The sequence below is a fragment of the Rosa chinensis genome, chromosome 5 (genome assembly GCF_002994745.2).
Source record: "Rosa chinensis cultivar Old Blush chromosome 5, RchiOBHm-V2, whole genome shotgun sequence".
In the NCBI taxonomy this organism is placed as follows: Eukaryota; Viridiplantae; Streptophyta; class Magnoliopsida; order Rosales; family Rosaceae; genus Rosa; species Rosa chinensis.
Genome location: NC_037092.1, coordinates 75,679,782 through 75,694,590, shown reverse-complemented (window position 1 = coordinate 75,694,590; position 14,809 = coordinate 75,679,782). Strand labels below are relative to the sequence as shown.

Below are 14,809 nucleotides of genomic sequence, written 5' to 3'. Positions count from 1 at the left end.
GAGTCATCACTGAAAAATAGATTAAAAAAATTGGATCCTGTGTGATGAAATGTTCAAATATGAACATCGAGTCATCCTGTCATTGTTGTATCGAGTTGTCTAGCATTCTAGCCAGCCTAGCCTAGTACAGTATTAGGGTTTACTAAACTTTACAAAATATTGAGGTCAATTGCTAACCTCAGTGGAAGAAGGATCTTCTACTTGGTGTCGTGTTTATATAGTGCATGTCCAAAATGATAATACCCTTAGGAAATTATGAGTTTTACATGGTTTCTTCATCTAGGCCACTAGAATTTTCATTTTACGTTCCAAGCTTTATAAGCAAGAGAAAGAAAGAAGTTATCAGGTTTGAAGCACTGAGTTTCTTGAAGCATCTGCCAATCCAATGCTTATGCGTTACGTACTCGGTTGCTCGAAGCTGAGACTGACCAACTCACGTCCATGTCCTTCTCTAATTTTTTAACTACAAAAGATATTGTTTTGGAGACGGAATTGGAATTGGAATTGCAATTGACCACATTGATGCCCTTAACTTGGGGAGGTATTGGATCTTGCTGCCGTTTGAAGTGTTAGGTAAATAGATATGTATCAATGCATGTACAAACCAAGAGCGTGTAATAATGTTGCATGTATTATTGCCTGTTTCATATAGGTTTATAAATGTGCGTTAAGAATGCGCTATTTTGACTCATAAAAAGTATAACAAACTTATCAAGTATGTTTTCCCTTTCAGATGAAATAATGTATGAAACTTCAACTCATCTAGAGGATTCAAAGTATCAAACACATGGTGATCAGCACAAGCAAATTCTTCGAGACCTTAAGTTATTTTTAATTAGAACAAGGTTTTCTTTTTTTTCTTTTTCAAGTCAAATAGCCTAAATTCAAAAGTCACATGGTGGTAGCTTAATACCAACAACAAGTCTACCCATAGAGAATTTTTTTTATTTTAATGCCAGAAAATTTGTAGCAGACCTTCAATTACTTGCCTTAACACCTGCTTTCCAGGTTTTGATGATGGAAACAAAATGTGCTGTAGTTCATTTAGTTTTCACATGTACATAGATTACAATAGAGGCAGAGTATGAGAAACCATATACTTCACTCAGGACTTTCAAACTCAAATTTCATAAGAAGCTTCACAGATTTATACCTTACCCCTTTTTTATCATGCAGAGGAACTGCTCTGAACCCAGTTCTAAGCTCTGATATTGGCAGACATATTTGGCCACCAAAGTCATGATTTCCAGAACTGTCGTACTCTTTAACTTCAATTCTAAGCACAGCTAGTTCTGGAACACTCAATGGGAAGTTGAACTCCTGATTCCACACTGGAATCCACTCGTCTTCGATTGTCTTAGTCTCCTCCATTAGTGTGTCCGTTGGGACTCCAGCAATTCCAACCTACAAACACAACGTTATAGTGTAATATTCTGTTGTTACATATGTGGAATCTTATGCTGTCAGACAATTAATCCGAATTAATTCAAATCAGTGTCTATATGATCAATAATCCAGATTTTGGATTGATGACAGAACTTGCAAAAGTTAGACATTATAGTACACAGTTACTACTTGCATGGTAATGTGATGTTTTGCCACCAAAATATTATGTCATGAGACTGTTTTGATTTGACTCTTCAATATTTCAAAAAGGGTTTATTCCATTAGAGGTATTCTTATTGATGTCAGAATCTACTAAGAAATTAATGTTTTCCTAATTAGGGATGTTTATATGGTTACTTAATAGTTTCATGGTAAACGATTTTTTGAAAGATATATAAAATATATAAAATTATGTTATGAGACTGTTAATATATAGGGATATCTTCACAAATAGTGTATGAACTTTAAGCATTTCTACACTTTAGTGTACCAACTTTCATAACTATCAGAATGGTGTATCAAGTTTGCTCCAATTTTTCATTTTGGTGTACGCCATTAAATTTTCCGTTATCTTTGCAAAAAAAAATAAATTCCGTTATCTTTCCTTTAGCTTTGTCAGTTTTTTTTTTTGGTAAAGATAACGGAAAATTTAACGGCGTACACCAAAATGAAAGATTGGAGCAAACTTGATACACCATTCTGATAGTTATGAAAGTTGGTACACCAAAGTGTAGAAATGCCTAAAGTTCATACACCATTTGTGATGTTTTCCCTAATATATAAAGCCCTGGATCCGGATTCTCTGGTATAACGTTATATTTGCTAGAATCTGCTTGGACTTCACTATGATGTTGCCACGTCATAAAATGACAATCCAACAGTTTAAAGTAAAAATTCTTAATCAAAAACTTCTTTGATAAAGTTTCTCCTCATCATTTTTGCATCACTAAAATAAGCTGTCAACAAGTTTTCATAACTTTCTTTTGCACAGATTGTAGAAACCTCAAGCAAGAACAATAGGAAAGAACAGGAACCATATATATATTCATTGTGTTTCATTGAACAAAGCAACTAACATCAAGAACTAATGTCTCTGATTCAGAATCCAAAACCGCCAAAAGAATGGAAAAAAATTATGTAAAGTATATATCTTCCTCAAGAAAAGAGTTGAGAACTGGGAAAATTTTACAATGTGTTAACGTATGACATGCATACAATTGCCTTAAAAGTGGTAAAATGAGTCCTCAAAATATTAATATTAGTCCTCAAAGTGGTAACATGAGTCCTTAAAGTGGTAAAAATAGTTAATGTATGAGAAATGTTAATATACCATACCTTTACCCTGAGAACTGAACCCATTTCCTGAGCAAAACTAGAAACCAAAGAGATCTTATAGAACGAAAGCAGGGGGAGAGAGAGAGAGAGAGAGAGAGAGAGATTTCCTTCTCTGTAATTGGATCCTAGTCTCTTTCATAAATCATTGTAATCATACCAGCAGATGAACATGGTAACGCAGCGCCTCATGATATAGGACCTTGCTCTTTGTTCCTTGAATCTCGCATAATAGAAACTTGGGTTGAATCACAAATAACAATAGGCATAAACTGCTAGATCAAACACGAAAATGTTGAAGGAAAATCGATTTAGTGTGCCTAATCAAACTAGGTGTAGTAATAGGAGAGAAGGTTCTGGAGTTCCTAGTTCTACTTGGATTAAGTTTTCCTTGTAACATTAGAACATGTACTTTGTAATCCCTATATATAGGGCTCCTATTCTCAATAATGAAACACAATTCTCCTTTCAATCTCTCTCGAATTATTTTTAACTTAAACACTTTATCAACACTAGTTCTAACCACAAACCAAAAATCAAAAACCCGAAAATCTTCTTCATCACCGCAGCTCCTAGCCCACGCTGGCCTCACTTGCCCCTACAGCACCTACGCACCCCTGTGCACACATCCCTGCTGCCCCTGCAGCACCAACGCACACCAACTGCATCCTTCTCATTTCCTGTGCACGTTCGTCTTATTGAAAGCCCCGAAACATCTAGTTTGGAACCTCATATCAAAATTCTTTCTTCATCAAAGTTGTTCTTCTCTGTCTCTTCCATCTGACCTCAGAATTTCAGCCTTATCGGAGTTATTTTGAGATCTGTATACCAATCGAAGTGAAAGCTATTCAGAAGAGAATTTGCTCCGAATTTCAACAAGTTTTTAAATCAAAGTTCCTGCTTTCCGAAATTTAAATTTCTTCTTCTTTTTCTCGGGGACTTGCAACCTCCCTTCTTCTACATCCCACCTTTCTTATAACATGGGTTCGATTCTTGAGAAAGCGGAATCGTGGGGATTCACGCTATACTAACTAAGAGCGTTCGTAAGACTTCGGACTAAGAGCGTCCATAAGCATCGATTTATGACCATATAAACATCATTGTTTCGGTCTAATCCAATTATTCTTGGAAATCGATTTCTTGGTAGCATAGCTCAGAAATCCTATTTATATTAGTTTTCGTGGAAGCATTGACTCCGAAACTAACTTGTTTTTGTTTCATCTTTCAGGATGCCAAACACGAACAAACTCGATTTTGTTCCATTGGATTATGCAGGCAAAAGGAACTTAATATGGGCCATTGATGTCGAGATCCACCTTATTGCCCGTGATTTATTGCATACAATCCAAGAGCTTTGTCCTACTGCAACAACTCCAGACCCTCAAACTGAGAAAGATAATTCCAGGGCACTTGCCTTCATGAAACGTCACATGGATACTTGGATAGTGACCTACAGTTTGAGTTCGTAAATGAGGATAGTGCCATAAAGCTTTGGCAAGCGCTTCGCAAACGATATGGCAATGTTCGTGACTCCATCCTTCCAAATTTAGAAGCAGAATGGAATGATCTACGCTTCTCTGAATTTGACACTGTCATGCAATTTTATTCGGAAGCCCTCTGCATAAGAGCAATGATGCATCTCTGTGGAAAGACAATCACAGAAGACCAATTGATTGAGAAAACCCTCAATACCTTCCCTGTCCATGCTATGAGGTTCTTAAATTTATTTCGGACTCATGTAAATGCTAGACGGATCACAAGTTTTCAACAGCTTATTGAAGCTATGGCCACTGATGAAAGACATGGCAACGAGCTTGTGAAAAAGGAAATTGATAGGCTTCAAGGTAGCTATCAAGAGCATCGTCCTATGGCTAGAGAAAGTCACCATCGACGTCATGATCCATACGATCGAAATGCTCAAGAAGGTAATCGCTCAAGGCGATAATCACACGACCGTAGGAGCGTGATTTTGAGGGATGAAGGGTTGGAAACCATGGAGCCAACGTTGGCCATGGTCATCACTTTCCAACGCCACCAGTCATAGGGACTATGCATATTGCGCCAATGCGCCTCAATCAAGGGAGAATTCTCTTTATGGTGTCTATTTCAGATATGGAACGTCTGATCAATGGACCTAAATTTGCAATGTACCTACGAAGGTAGTCGCATCATTGTGATCAAGACATCAAGTTCACAAAGACTTTAAATCTGGCGATGAAGACAAAATGCCGTAGATTTTTATTTAGAATAGTCTTTTGTTTTTTTTCAAGAATTATGTAATGGCAATATGCCTTAATCAATAAATGACAATTGTATTAACTCTATCTCATGTGGCGCACCTAATTAAGTATGATGTCTAGGAAAGTAATTGAGATTAGTGGTATTTAAGAGAGCCTTGCTCCACCGACATCTCTCGCTACTTCCCTGGTCATATTTGATTGGAGTTACTAAACGGATAGAGTGACTATGATTTGTCTAAATTTGATTTTTATTTTGGATTAGATAAATGGTCACGAAACTTTGATGTAATCATTAGCTATTATTAATAAAGTATCCATTTATTTTATCTCATGTCGTGGACATATTTTTCAAACTTTATTACTTCAAAGATAAAGAGCCAATGGTTTTCATGTGGAAACACATTGTGAGAATGGACAAGAGTTCCTTTGCATCACCTCTAATGACTACAGACATAAACGAGTATTAGACAAACTTATGTGTCGCTCTAGTGGGTTGTATGCAACCACTATTCGAGTCATTGAATCCAACCATGTCATGAGAGATGATTTATGGGATTCTGACACATATAGGCTTTGGCATGACCATTTGGGACACCCAGGTCATGATATGATGATCCATATATTAAAGACTTCACACGGACATCCATTTTTCAGAACGAAAAGAAGTAAAAATCTGATTTTGGACCTCGAAAGAGCCCTTGCACCTCACGACACCGTTCACCCCCAAAACCGGCCATCCTTGGCCTGCCCCGCCGTCCCCCTGCGGCCTCAAGGTGGCATTGACGCCACCAATGCTCTTTCAACTCCAAATTTTGCTTCTCAAGTCTATTGTGACTTTGTGGCTCAACCAAAATCCTCATTGGTTGTTTCTAAATCCCATCATTCATTCCGCAAAACTTGCTCTTTAGCCAAATTATGATCGAGACCATCCTATGCAAATGATACTAAAGAAATTATACCATTCTTACAAAGAATCCAAGGTGATATTTGTGGACCTATTCAACCACCATGCGGACCATTTCGATATTTTATGGTGTTGGTTGGCGTATTGACACGCTGGTCACATGTCATGCTATTGTCCACTAGGAACGCTGCATTTGCTAAACTCCTAGCACAAATTATTAAGTTAAGGGCTCACCACCCTGATCATCCTATTAAGTCTATAAGATTAGACAACGCTGGGGAGTTTACATCAAAAACTTTTGATGTTTTGCATGTCCATTGGGATTGAAGTTGAACATCCAATTCCTTATGTTCACACCCAAATAGTCTCGCAGAAGCCGCCATTAAACGACTACAAATGGTCGCTAGGGTATTGGTAATGCGCACCAATCTCCCTATCTCTGCTTGGGGCTATGCAATATTGCATGCAGCTGTGCTTATTCGTCTGAGGCCTACTGCCACTCAACACTTTTCTGCATCCCAAATGGTGACTGGGTATAAGCCTAATGTCTCACACTTACGCATATTTGGGTGTGCAGTTTATGTGCCAATTGCGCTACCATAGCGCACTAAAATAGGTCCTCAAAGACGATTAGGCATTTATGTTGGATACGATTCTCCAACCATTGTCCGCTACTTAGAACCCTTCACAGGCGATCTCTTTACCGCTAGATTTGCGGATTGTCACTTCGATGAGACAGTCTTCCCATCGTTAGGGGGAGATAATAACATAAATGTTCAACAGGAACGACAGGAATTGTCGTGGTATGTCTCCACTCTGTCTCATCTTGATTCCCTAACCGCACAGTCCAAAATTGAAGTGCGGAGAATTCTCGATCTTCAAAACGTAGCAGAATCGATGCCTGATATTTTTTTTGATATCGCTAAAGTGACGAGATCACATATACCTGCTGCAAACGTGCCTGCAAGGATTGATGTCCCTAAAATTAGAGGACATGGCGCCATCTCAAGGATACCTGAGCATGGCGCCAACGTCCCCACCCATGGTGACGTTGTGGTTAGGACCATGGCTCCTGCCATGAAGTGTGGGAGGCCCATAGGTTCGATGGATTCTCGCCCAAGAAAGAAAGCGAGTTTGGCACAAAATAATCCATTAATCATCGATATAAATAATCCATCTCATGAGAATATTCCGGATTATTGTTATGTCCAAGATACATCAAAATGATGGTGATGTTTTGATGGGTTTTGCTGATGCAGGGTATCTCTCTGACCCTCACAACGGTCGCTCCCAAACAGATTATGACTTTACCATGGGAAGCACTGCAATATCTTAGAGGTCTACAAAGCAGACCCTTGTTGCTACTTCCTCAAATCATGCAGAGATTATTGCTCTACATGAAGCCGTACGTGAATGTATATGGCTAAGGTCTATAATTAGACATATTCAAGGAAGTTGTGGTTTGAAATCTACGACAGATGAACCTACATGCATTTATGAGGATAATGCAGCTTGTATTGAACAAATGAAGTTAGGTTTCATCAAGGGCGACAACACCAAGCATATATCCCCTAAGTTCTTTTATAATCAACAACAACAATCACTTCTAAAGATTGAAGTGAATCAAATCCGATCAGAGGATAATGTAGCGGACTTATTCACTAAGTCGTTACCTAAATCCACCTTCGAGAAACATGTGAAGAGCATCGGATTGAGAAAGTTATCCGAACTCCCACGATTGTAGTAATCAGGGGGAGATATCGACATCAGGGGGAGTTATGATGTCTACATGTTCGATCTCGAAGAGTAGAGGACGTGTTGTACTCTTTTTCTCCTCCTCGAGGGTGTTTTTATCCCACAGGGTTTTTCACTCAAGCAAGGTTTTTAACGAGGCAACGGATGAAGCGTCATCACCAAGTTTGAGCGGCACAAGGGGGAGTGTTGAAGGAAAATCAATCTAGTGTGCCTTATCAAACTAGGAGTAGTAATAGGAGAGAATGTTCTAGAATTCCTAGTTCTATTCGGATTAGATTTCCTTGTAACATTAGAACATGTACTTTGTAATCCCTATATATAGGGCTCCTATTCTCAATAATGAAATATAATTCTCTCATCAATCTCTCTTGAATTCTTTCTTCCTTAAACAGCTGCTAATTTTTTATTTTTTTGGCAATTAAAATAATTTATTAATTAAAAAAGATAGTATGTGGGGGGGGGGGGGGGGGGGGTGGAGGGGTGGACATGAAATCAAGACCGCTTAGGAAAAAAACAGCTAACTCAAAAGGCAACAAAACATAAGCAAGATTAAGCAGAGCTTTTATTTTGAGACTTTGAGAGAGACTCAAGAAGATTCTCATCTGCCAGAATTGCTTCACCCTCATCAAACCAAGAACACACCGGACTTATCTCAGCCTGAGCATATGTATGATGACCAAGGGGTTCTTCATTTTCCAAATCACCCCAACAGAACTTAGCTTGATGAGCAATAGATTCTACCAAAGTAGAATTTGTATTATTATTGCCAACCAAATTGTCATTGCGCTCTCCAACTTCCTCTTGCTCATCTACAACAATGCTCTTTCCTTGCTGCATTTGAGAAAGAATCTCAAAGCAATTACTCGTGGAAATATTGACATTAACATTACCTGGAGAGTTTGTTGGAACTGAACTTGCAACTGGGCTGGAGATAATTTGTCATATCTCCTGTACTATTGGAAAAATGGCTTGCTCAACAATAGATGGACTAGTAGTTGGAGCAGTAAACTTCTCAACAATTGGAGTTTGTTCAACAATATCCATAACCCTATTCAATTCCAAATCAACAACCATTGCTGTAGCAAGAGGAGGAGATGCTCGTGCCAATGAAGGACCCTCTCTAGCATCTGCATTCACACTTGCTCAGTATTCTTTGCAACAAATACTTGTTTTGTCTTCCGTCGACGACGCTTACACGATTGACCTTGACCCATCTCAATCACAGTATGACCAGAAGCTGCATGATTTTGTAGAAGCTTACAAGTTGTAACGTTGTGCCCAACATTGCCACAATGTGAGAAGGTTCTAATCAAACTAGGAGTAGTAATAGGAGAGAAGGTTCTAGAGTTCCTAGTTCTACTTGGATTAAGTTTTCCTTGTAACATTAGAACATGTACTTTGTAATCCCTATATATAGGGCTCCTATTCTCAATAATGAAACACAATTCTCCTTTCAATCTCTCTCGAATTCTCTTTTACTTAAACAGAAAAGGAAAAGGGAGGTGATATAATCTGGTGCATCCCATCGAATTTGGGTTTCCTATAAATTTTTACTTTAAGCTGTTAATTGCCATGCTATGATGTGGCAGCATCACATTGAAGTCCAAGCACATTCTAACACATATTGTTATAGTAGAGAATCCGGATGTTACATTCAAATCATAGGTTTGTCTACAGTAATTGCCCATACATTAAGTAGACTAGCTAGTTTGACATAGGTAGACTAGTATAATAATGAGGTACCCTAGTTCGAGACTAGACTACCAATGCATAGAGCTAGTCTATCTCTATATCAGATTAATCTATCTTGATGTAACGATACCGTGTAGAACTTCCTCAAACCATAGTCTATTCAATCAAATAGTTCAGATTAACATTGTCATAACATTACTTTCCATTTTTAGGAACCTATATTAGAATGAACGTTTCATTGACTTACCCTCACAAAAAAGTCCGGTGGAGAGAAGAGATCAAAGTGTGTGCGGTGGAAGTCTGAATGCCATCCTTCACCCATGTAAACTTTAACCTGTTTATCCAGAAGAGAGAATATGGAGCTAGACATGCACTTCCTTGAACATCATATATCTAAATAAGAAGAGTAACTGAGATGGACACATGGTTACATGTTTAAACAGATATTCAACCCACCTTCAAGATTTGCCTAACTCGGTACGATTTTTCAGGATTAAAAACCTCATTATCTGGACTGCCGGTAAGTAAAAATTTAGGTTTTTTCACATAACCACAACCTCCATTAGCTCTGAACATTCCTTCCATAATATGAAGGTGCTTATCATGTCCCTTTGAGAAAAATAAATTGGTTGAGGTGAGGCAGAAGCAGAACTTCCAATACAAATAAAAGCTGATCATGTATGAAACTAGCTAGGAAATCAAATTACAAGTTAAAGAAGTCTAACTTGCATATTGAATGCGACCATTTGAGCTCCATGGCTCCATCCAAGCATAGGGTCATAATTTGATGAGTCCACACGTGTACCTTTGGGATATATCCTTAATAAGTTTCGTTGTGTAAACCTAAAAAATGAGTTCGTAGAGCAAATTTGATGATTTAGGTGGTGAAAAACAATAAGAGTAATATAAATTCAGACATGGTGTACCCCGGAACTTGAATTGCCGGAGTGTTAAAACATTGTATACATCAAGCTAAGGAATGTAAACATTACCTAACAATATCTGTTCTACGAGTTTTTGATGCACGTTCGAGTTGTTGCTCGCTCAAGCTAAGACGTCTGACTTTCTTGGGATCAATATGCAACATATCCAACCCCCCTTTCGGTTTTCCAGCATGGATTGCAATTAACTGCTTATATTGTAGATCAGCATTCTCCTCATCTTCATCCCGATCATCTTCGTCATTGTCCTGCTTATTTTCAAGTGTTAATAAGTAGTACCTTAAGGTCTCGTTTGGTTCGCGGAAAGGAAAATAATTTCTTTGTCTTTCTTGTGGGAAGAGAAATGAGATTTCCGAAGAACTTTCAATTCCGATATTTGGTAACATAAGAAAAGTTATTTGAAAATTGTTAAAAAGTTTGTATTAATGCAATAAATTATTGTGTTGTGAGTAATAAATGCAAGGAAAAAAATGAGAGAAAGTGATTCATTTGGAGTACGGAATAAATCATTTTCCAGCATATTTTCCTTTGCTTCAGGATTTTTTTTTTTTTTTGGCATCCCAAACGCAAGAAAGAAATAACTTTCTTTTTTCCATGATTACTCTCCGCAAACCAAATGAGTCCTAAAAATAGAAGTAAACAAATGTTACTACTTCATATGCACCTTATCAGTGGCGCCTCCAGAGTCCTTGCGCCTCTGACGTTCATTATGCTCTGGTGGCTTGGTCGAGATCAAAATCTTTCTCTTTAACATTTCAGGTGAAGAGAATTCCATTAAAAATTCCGAGTCAGGGACGTAAAGCATATCTCCAAATGTTTCAGTCACCATCTACAATCTCATTAATTTTTTTCATCAGAAAATGGTAGCATGTACCTCGTTTACTTTCTACCAAAGTTTAGCAGTGAGTTTCAAATGTGTCTCATCTCTATCATAGATGTCATCGGTAGATGTGATGCAATCAATTTGTGATGGGAAAGGGTATATGCTTTAGTTACCTTGGCCACTTTAGCTTGAAGAGGTGAAGTTAAGTGGTCTTCAAATGTTATAACAACAGGATATTCAGAAGCAGTAAAAGCATTGTCCTTAATAGCACGCAAGCATTTGATGAGTTCAACAGGACGAGTCAAAGTCCTAGAAATTAGAAAAATGTTCAAAGAGATCATGTATTAATTAAGTAGAAACATGCAATTGCTAATATTGGACAAAATTAATATCATTTTCGTAAATACAGGAAAAGCAACAACAAATGAAACTAATACATACCCTCCATGAAGAACCGCGACGCCATTCTTTTTAGAATTAGGCCACAAATCTAATTCAATAACTCGAACACCTCGTTGCAGTGCCTGGATAATTGGTTTGACACTACTGTTACTGCTGAGTTGATTTCCAGTCAGGTATGAGTTATGGCCAGTGTATAGGAAATAATGAGCCAATGGAGCTTTCATATTATGATTCACCTGATCAATCCAAACATAATTTAATATATACATTAATATTCAGAAATTTTCTATAATTCCTGAAAATACAAATAAATATGAATCTACCTCTGAAAAAATTGGAGGGTTAAGATCACCAAAGAGATATCGAAAGAAGGCATCAAAATGGAGGCCCTTTCTTTGGAACATGTTGAGATGCTTGAGACTGTTGAAAATGACCTGAGCATCTTCTTTGGTGGCCTCACTTTCTCCTTGAAACTCAACCAGAAATCTGTGAAGGCCATCGAGGGACATGATGCTGTTTTCGGCGTACTTATCAAAAATTTTCTTGATATCTTCAGGCGGCTCCGCCGCCTTGAACCTGAATATTCTTTCGAAACAGCAGCAGACCTTGAAAGACTGTTTATTAATGTTGGCCATCTTTGCCAATAGTCTCTGTTGGCAATAGTTTCTCTAGATTCTCTTCACATAAAAGAGAGAAATGAAGACATAGTCTTTTGCTTTCGAATTTCATCCACTTACATTAAATGTTCTAAAGAGGAATCTAAATACACATCGACAATTGATAGTCGTTGTAATGGATTTGAAATTCTTAGACGTCTGACTTTGTTTTTCAGTATTCCAAATTCCCTCTCAGGCACGGAACAACGGTGGGGGTTGGGTTATGCTGCAGCCCAGCCCTTTTTTTTTTTTTTTAAAAAGCTTGGTTCTTCAGGCCATAAGAGCGTTTACTCAAACCTCTCCTGTTTCTCTCTCAGCATGCATGGCTCTGCGGACTGAGTCTCACACGTTCCTCTGTAGCTTGGCTCCCCGCAGCATGCCCTCTGCCACCTCCTCTCCAGCGACCTATGAACGCCCTCCTCCGCCGATGTCGTCGTCCCCAAGAGGCTTCTCCAAAGCGGCGGAGTTCGTGGTCTCCAAGGTGGACATTTCATTGGCATGTTGTAAGTCCTTATATCACAAGATGTTCTTTGTTGTGGGTTGCTCTTCTTTCGGTTGTTTTGGTGCTATAATAGTAACGACAGATTAGGTAAAACCTTTTTCTATATTTAAAACTCAGGTGAGTAAGTAATAGTAGCCACAATTTCTGTAAAGACTTTAGATCTCCTCCATTGATATGCTAACCTCTTTCTGTAATCAATGTCACACAAACGATCGATATCATTATATGGTAATTCCAATCTCACCCCAAACTTTTTCTTCGGCCAAAAGTGAAGAGATTGCTTCTCTGATCTCATATATGTATATGGGTCTCTCACTTTGCTTTCTCTTTTATCATTGCCAAAAATATATGCTCAGCACGAACATAATATAATTGAGGGGACCCTAGCTGCTGTTGTTGAAGGAAAATCAATTTAGTGTGCCTTATCAAACTAGCAGTAGTATTAGGAGAGAATGTTCTATAATTCCTAGTTCTATTCGGATTAGATTTCCTTGTAACATTAGAACATGTACTTTGTAATCCCTATATATAGGGCTCCTATTCTCAATAATGAAATACAATTCTCTCATCAATCTCTCTTGAATTCTTTCTTCCTTAAACACGTTATCAGCACGAGCCCTAACCTTGAGATCAAAAATCCAAAACCAGAAAATTCTTCAACATCACCTTTTCACCGTTGCACCTAGCCCGTGCTAGACTAGCCGCTGCTGCCCACCTGCGCGCCCCTACGCTGCACACTGCCCCTGCAGTCCTTACGCACCCGTGTGCCGCCTACTGCCCCTGCAACATTGCCGCACGCCTGCTGCCCCTGCAGCACAGCAGGACGCTCGTTCCTCTGCAGATCAGCCTGCTTGCAAGCCCCGAAACATCTTGATAGGGACCTCAGATCAAAATGCTTCCTCCATTAAAGTTGTTCGTCTCTGTCTCTTCTATCTGACCTCCGAATTTCAGCCATATCGGAGTTGTTTTGAGACCTATACACCAATCAAAGTGAAAGATGTTCAGAGGCAAATCTGCTCCTAATTTCAACAAAAAAATCCTTGAAAACCGTTGCTGCCACCTTCAAGCATCACTCCAGCAGCTCCTAGCCAACGCTAGCCTCATTTGCATGACTACCCCTGCAGCGCCTACGCGCCCCTGCGCACGCATCAGTCGGCCAGCTCCTTGGCTTACCTCGGCCAGACCTGTATCGGCCACACAGCAGGGATTGAATGATAGTTTGCAATCCCCAACCCAAGATCGATAGCACGCCTGCATCAACACGCGCGTGTATTTAGAATTTCAAGTTCTGAAATTCATGAGTAAGTTTTCACAAGTAAGTTGTTCCCGTTTTTGAAATTTAAATTTACTTTTCTTCGGGGACTTACAAAATCCCTTCCTCTACATCCCACCTTTCTGTAATGTCGGTTCGATTTGCTAAAACCAGAATCGTGGGGATTCACGCTATATACGAACCAAGAGCGTTCGTGATCTTCGGACTAAGAGCGACCATGAGCATCGATTTTTACGAACTAAGAGCATTCGTAGGCTACGGACTAAGAGCGTTCGTAAGCATAAAAATTTGACCATATAAACGTCATTAGTTTCAATCCAAATCCAAAAAATTTGGACACTATCAACAAAGACAGTGGTTATAACTCTTTCTCACTAGGCGTACTCAAGAGTAATTGTGATGTCTAGGAAAGGTTTGAACTGAGAGAACGGTTTTAAAAGTGAGCAACGCTCCACCAAAATCTCGCCTTACCTTACCTGGTCACAACCAAATTGGAATTGCCAAACTGATTGAGTAACTACTACTTGTCTAAGCTTGATTATCCTTTTTGGATTAAATTTAGAAACTTTGACATAATCATTGGCTTTCATTGAAATAAAGTGTCGATTTTGATTCGAACTTTATTCATTCAAGTATGTTTCCTGGAGAGCTAGAATGCCTTGTGGATAGTGCTACTATGCACACCATACTTCGAAATAGGTAGTTATTTATTGAGATGACGCCTACTCGATCTTCAGTGACTACGATGGCAGGGTCATCTAAATTGATTCATGGTCGAGGACCAGCTCAATTCTTGTTGTCACATGGCATAATCATTAATGTCACTGAAGCTCTCTACGCTCCTAGGGCTGAAAGAACCCTTTTGAGCTTCAAAGATATAAGAGCCAATAGTTTTCATGTGGA

At 38.8% G+C, this 14,809-nt stretch overlaps 1 protein-coding gene across 6 annotated transcripts; it reads right to left on the bottom strand.

Annotated features, from left to right (window-relative positions):
• Nucleotides 1–18: 18 nt before the first annotated feature.
• On the bottom strand, nucleotides 19–12,658 carry LOC112166942 (phosphoinositide phospholipase C 2). 6 transcript variants are annotated; one of them, XM_040505535.1, is made up of 10 exons: nucleotides 11,799–12,658; nucleotides 11,515–11,711; nucleotides 11,247–11,382; nucleotides 10,915–11,079; nucleotides 10,302–10,498; nucleotides 10,035–10,152; nucleotides 9,766–9,918; nucleotides 9,557–9,643; nucleotides 1,159–1,404; nucleotides 19–554 (listed from the first exon to the last, which is right to left on the bottom strand). In XM_040505535.1, the coding sequence occupies exons 1-10, from the start codon at nucleotides 12,108–12,110 to the stop codon at nucleotides 390–392; spliced, it is 1,776 nt and encodes a 591-aa protein (XP_040361469.1). In that variant the 5' UTR covers nucleotides 12,111–12,658; the 3' UTR covers nucleotides 19–389. The 6 variants fall into 6 exon arrangements, with proteins under 6 accessions (XP_040361469.1, XP_040361474.1, XP_040361473.1 ...); XM_040505540.1 differs by having other exon boundaries at nucleotides 437–463; nucleotides 11,799–12,655; XM_040505539.1 differs by having other exon boundaries at nucleotides 527–639; nucleotides 1,154–1,404; nucleotides 11,799–12,655.
• Nucleotides 12,659–14,809: the final 2,151 nt, after the last annotated feature.

Excerpts from the sequence above, each read along its gene's own strand:
- LOC112166942 (XM_040505535.1), bottom strand. The coding sequence starts at position 12,110 with ATGGCCAACATTAATAAACAGTCTTTCAAGGTCTGCTGCTGTTTCGAA. Across the intron at positions 11,383-11,514 it reads GTCGCGGTTCTTCATGGAGG|GACTTTGACTCGTCCTGTTG; the intron begins GTATGTATTAGT and ends TCTAATTTCTAG. Across the intron at positions 9,644-9,765 it reads GAGTTAGGCAAATCTTGAAG|GTTAAAGTTTACATGGGTGA; the intron begins GTGGGTTGAATA and ends CTGGATAAACAG.